Consider the following 4,370-nt stretch of genomic DNA (forward strand, 5'->3'; position numbering starts at 1 on the left):
GGGGGGGACTGGGGGGGGTGCTGACCTCTACTTTGGCCACCGCACTAAGCTCCCACATCCGATAGGCCACCTGCGCCGCCTCGGGGAAGAACTCACCTGCAGCACTGCAACGGGAGGGCAAGGACAGGGGACAGTGAGCCGTGGGGACCCTGTGCCCTGCCAGCAGCCACCCCTGCACCACATTCTGCCCCTTGACCAGGGCTGTTTTGTACCCAGGGTGCTGGGCACAGGGGCAGGAGCCGGGTGGGAATGGGGGGAAGAGGGTGGTAAATCCCAACCGCCTCCATCAGTGCATCCTCTCTCCAGGGGTCTTTACCCTGGTCTTTACTTTGTCTCTACCCTGTGGGGCTGCCACATGCCAAGAAGGGACCATGGCATCTTGGTTGGCCATGTGGAGGGGCCACAGGGCCCCCCCATAATGATCCACTGTTGCTGCAGGTGCTGCTGGTCCAGGTGCTCCACCAGGCTCTGACCTGGAGGTTTGTACCCAGCACCAAGGGGATGAAAAGGGAGAAAGAGGGGGTGATGAGCAGTCTTACTCATCGTCTCCTCCACACAGCTTCAGCAAGGCCTTCTTGTACTCCCCAGAGGTGTCCTCCTGGAAAGACAGGTGGAGATGGAGAACCACGTGGCAAGGAATCATAGAATCATAGTATCATGGAATGGTTTGGGTTGGAAGGGACCTTAAAGCTCATCCAGTTCCAACCCCCCTGCCATCAGCAGGGACACCTTCCACTAGACCAGGTTGCTCAAAGCCTCATCCAGCCTGGCCTTCAACACTTCCAGGGAGGAGCAGCCACAGCTTCTCTGGGCAACCTGTTCCAGTGTCTGACCACCCTCACAGTGAAGAACTTCTTCCTAATGTCTAATCTAAACCTCCCCTCTTCCAGCTTAAACCCATTTCCCCTTGTTTTGTCATTAACTGCCCTTATGAAAAGTCCCTCCTTCAGGTACTGGGAGGCCTCTATAAGATCTCCCTGGAGCCTTCTCTTCTCCAGGCTGAACAGCCCCAACTCTCTCGGCCTGTCCAGGATGGTCAAGGCAGTGCCATGGGATGGGCAGATGGAGAGGGGTCTCCCTGAGCCTTGTCCTCAGAGATGGACACCCAGCACAGCAGGGCTGGGGAGGGGGCTCAGACCTCCCATGGGCACTGGCATCACCTGGAAGGTAACTGGGAACCCCCAGTACTTACCTTTATCATGTTGTAGAGAGATTTCTCATACTTGGTCCTGAACACCTCCCGGATGTCCAGCATGTCGATCTCGCTGCGGGACACCATGATGCGGATCAGTGTGTTGTCTCTTGTGCCCAGGCCCTGCAATGGAAGAGCCCCTGCATCAAGCCTGGGATGGCCAAGCAACCCCACTCAGCCCATCATGTTTGGGACCCTCTATCAGGTTTCATACAATCACAGCCTGGTTTGGTTTGGAAGGGACGTTAAAACTCATCCAGTTCCAACCCCCCTGCCAGCAGCAGGGACACCTTCCACTAGACCAGGTTGCTCAAAGCCTCATCCAGCCTGGCCTTGAACACTTCCAGGGAGGAGCAGCCACAGCTTCTCTGGGCAACCTGTTCCAGTGTCTCACCACCCTCACAGGAAAGAATTTCTTCCTCAGATCTCATCTCAATCTCCCCTCTTCCAGTTTGAAGCCATCACCCCTTGTTCTGTCACTCCCTGCACTTGTCAGAAGTCTCTCCTCACCCTTCCTGGAGCCCCTTCAGGTACTGGGAGGCCACTATAAGATCTCCCTGGAGCCTTCTCTTCTCCAGGCTGAACAGCCCCAACTCTCTCAGCCTGTCCTCACAGCAGAGCTGCTCCAGCCCTCAGATCACCCTTGTGCCCTCCTCTGGACTCGTTCTAACTGGTCCATTTCTACCCAGCCCCAAGTCTGAAGCAATAACTCGTTTGAAGGGAAGAGCAGAGACCCCAGGTCACATAGGTCTTGTCTTCATGGACCTGTGTCACCCTTCCCTCCAGCAGCACCCCGTGGCAAGGGGACCCCTCCTCTGGCCAGTTCCCTGCAACGTGGTGGGGGACTCCATGAAGAAGTGATCCACTCACCTTCATGGCCTTGTAGAGCCTTTCAGCAAAATACTCCGCTGTGCTTCTGACACACTTCACTGTGGGGAAATTGAGGTGTGGTGAGGGATGCTGGCACCCGCCTTCACCAGTGTCCCCAGCCTCTGAGCACGTGTGCTCCTTGGGACCACGTTCAGCATTCCCACCCACCCTGAGGGAGCCTCCCTGAGCTCCCTGAACCCGGGTACAGCCATGACCCCAACCCCACTGGCTCTGCACTGAGCCCTCCCACCCTGGCAGAGCCAGTGGCGTGTTTTCACAGCACTCCCCACGCAGGGGCTGACTTACCCACGGCCAGCATCAGCTTCTCAAAGTCACCAGAGAGCTCTCCCCGGATGCTTCTCTCAATCGGCTTCCCAGAAATCTTCAGGTACTCATCAAAGACTGTGGGATGAGAGCAAGGAGATGCCTGGAAAAGCTGCCAAGATACCTTCAAGCCCAACCCCAAGCTCGCAGGAGATGCTCACCCAGGCGGAGGTGCTGCTTGCTTCTCCGGCCAAGGATGTAGATGAACTGGGCCTCGTCTGTGCCCCATTTCAGCTCACCAGCTTCCAGCAGGTCCTTGTGGGACAGGGAAGGTGGCAGAGCCCAAGTCAGGGTGCTGCTCATGTGGGGCTCTGCCCAAGCATGGGCACCCTTGGCACCCACCCGCCTTTGGCAGGCCTAAGTCTGGGTGGTCCCAGTGCCACCAGCACCATCCTTGCCCAGATGCCACCCATCCCAGCAACGAGCCGAGCCTCACCTTGGCATCCTGCTCCACCAGGTCCTCGCTCACCACATCATCCTCCTCCCTGGTGCCCTGTGGGACAGAGATGGGCTCAGCCCTGCTGGGTGCAGGCATCCACCACCTACAGACGTTGGACAGATGGACATACCTGAAGCAAAACGACGAGCATCTTCTTGAAGTGGCCTGATGTGTCTCCAACGATGTCAGCCTCCAGGTCTCTCTCATAGGCTGGTGGAAGAGGGAGAGGTCAGGGCCTGGAGAGCTGGATCTCCTCAACCTCTGCCCCAAGGGGACACAGGGCAACCCCTGCCCTTCCCCACCCCTCACCATCTTTGTAGGCAGCCACCAGGTCATGGATCTCCTGGTTGGTGCGGGAGGCGAGGATCTCAATGAGGCACTTCTCATCTGTGCCGATGCCCTGTGGGCAGAGACGCAGCCCCATGAGCAGCAGAACCAGCCAGGGTGTCCTCACAGGGGCTCTGGGGGGGCTGCCCACCCCTTACCGCAACGGCATCTTTGATCTCCTTGGCATCACTGTAAGCTGGGGGCCGCATCAGGCTCACGATCAACCGCTCAAACTTCCCTGTCAGCTCGTACTTGAGGTCTGCGATGAGGTCCTGGTGGAGGGGGAGAAAGGGGCTGGGAGACCCTTTGCTCCACAGCATCTCTGAGTGGGTCCAGGGAGCAGCAGGTCCCCAGGACATGGACCAGGGAGGGTTTCTGCCATTACCTTCCCATATTGGGACTTGTAGGCTTGACAGATCTCCACTCGCTGCTTGTTGCTTCTGGACGTGATGAGGTCGAGGATGGCCTCCTTGTCACTGCCTGAGAGGACAGCCAGGAGTGACATTTAACCCCATGGCTGGGTCTCACCCCCCACACACAGTTGGGCTCATCATAGCCATCCTGCCATCCCCAAAGCTGGGCCAGGAGGAGGGAGCTGAGCTGGCTCCAGGGAGGAGAGGGGAGCCAGGAGAGGTCCTGGCACGCTACTAAAGCAGACAGACAGCTGAGAGGGGAGGCAATGCAGGATGCCCAGCCATGCAAGGGTCAATCAAAGGAATAGGGGACATCAGGGTGGCCACGGGGTGACAGTCCAGAGGAGCATCCATACCAAATCCCTTCATGGCATTGTACAAGGCCTCTGCATCCTGGCTGGCATCAAAGCCTGGGAAATCCTTCACTGACCCCCTGTAGACCTAGAGGAGAGGAGGTAAGAAGGTGAAAGGGGAAGGAGCAGTCCCCAGTGGGATGGAGGGAAGGAGAGGTTGAAGCTGAGCAGGACTAGGGTGAAATCTCCTCCTGCTCGGGCTGCCTGACGGCAAAGCTCAGCCTCAAACATAAACACTTGTTCTTCTCCTCCGTTGTTTCCTTTCCTGTTTGCTCTCCCCGCTGTGCAAATTGTTTGCGTTGCTGGGTCACTGGAGCACACAGCCTTCCCTCTCCTATCTCGCTGGCATCGCTCTCTGCTGCTTGTGCCCTGTGTTTAAGGTGGATACAACCCTCCCTGCCATGCCAGCAAGAGCTGGTGGTTTGAAGGGAGGTTTCTTGAGCACATTTGGG

At 57.7% G+C, this 4,370-nt stretch overlaps 1 protein-coding gene across 1 annotated transcript; it reads right to left on the reverse strand.

Moving 5' to 3' along the window:
* Positions 1-535: 535 nt before the first annotated feature.
* Positions 536-4,009, reverse strand: LOC104520686 (annexin A6). The gene is made up of 11 exons (XM_010162438.2): positions 3,922-4,009; positions 3,538-3,632; positions 3,311-3,424; positions 3,135-3,225; positions 2,956-3,035; positions 2,823-2,879; positions 2,548-2,641; positions 2,369-2,464; positions 2,063-2,121; positions 1,193-1,315; positions 536-598 (listed from the first exon to the last, which is right to left on the reverse strand). The coding sequence occupies exons 1-11, from the start codon at positions 3,932-3,934 to the stop codon at positions 536-538; spliced, it is 885 nt and encodes a 294-aa protein (XP_010160740.1). The 5' UTR covers positions 3,935-4,009.
* Positions 4,010-4,370: the final 361 nt, after the last annotated feature.

This window comes from Antrostomus carolinensis, unplaced genomic scaffold (assembly GCF_000700745.2).
Source record: "Antrostomus carolinensis isolate BGI_N321 unplaced genomic scaffold, ASM70074v2 scaffold41192, whole genome shotgun sequence".
Lineage (NCBI taxonomy): Eukaryota > Metazoa > Chordata > Aves > Caprimulgiformes > Caprimulgidae > Antrostomus > Antrostomus carolinensis.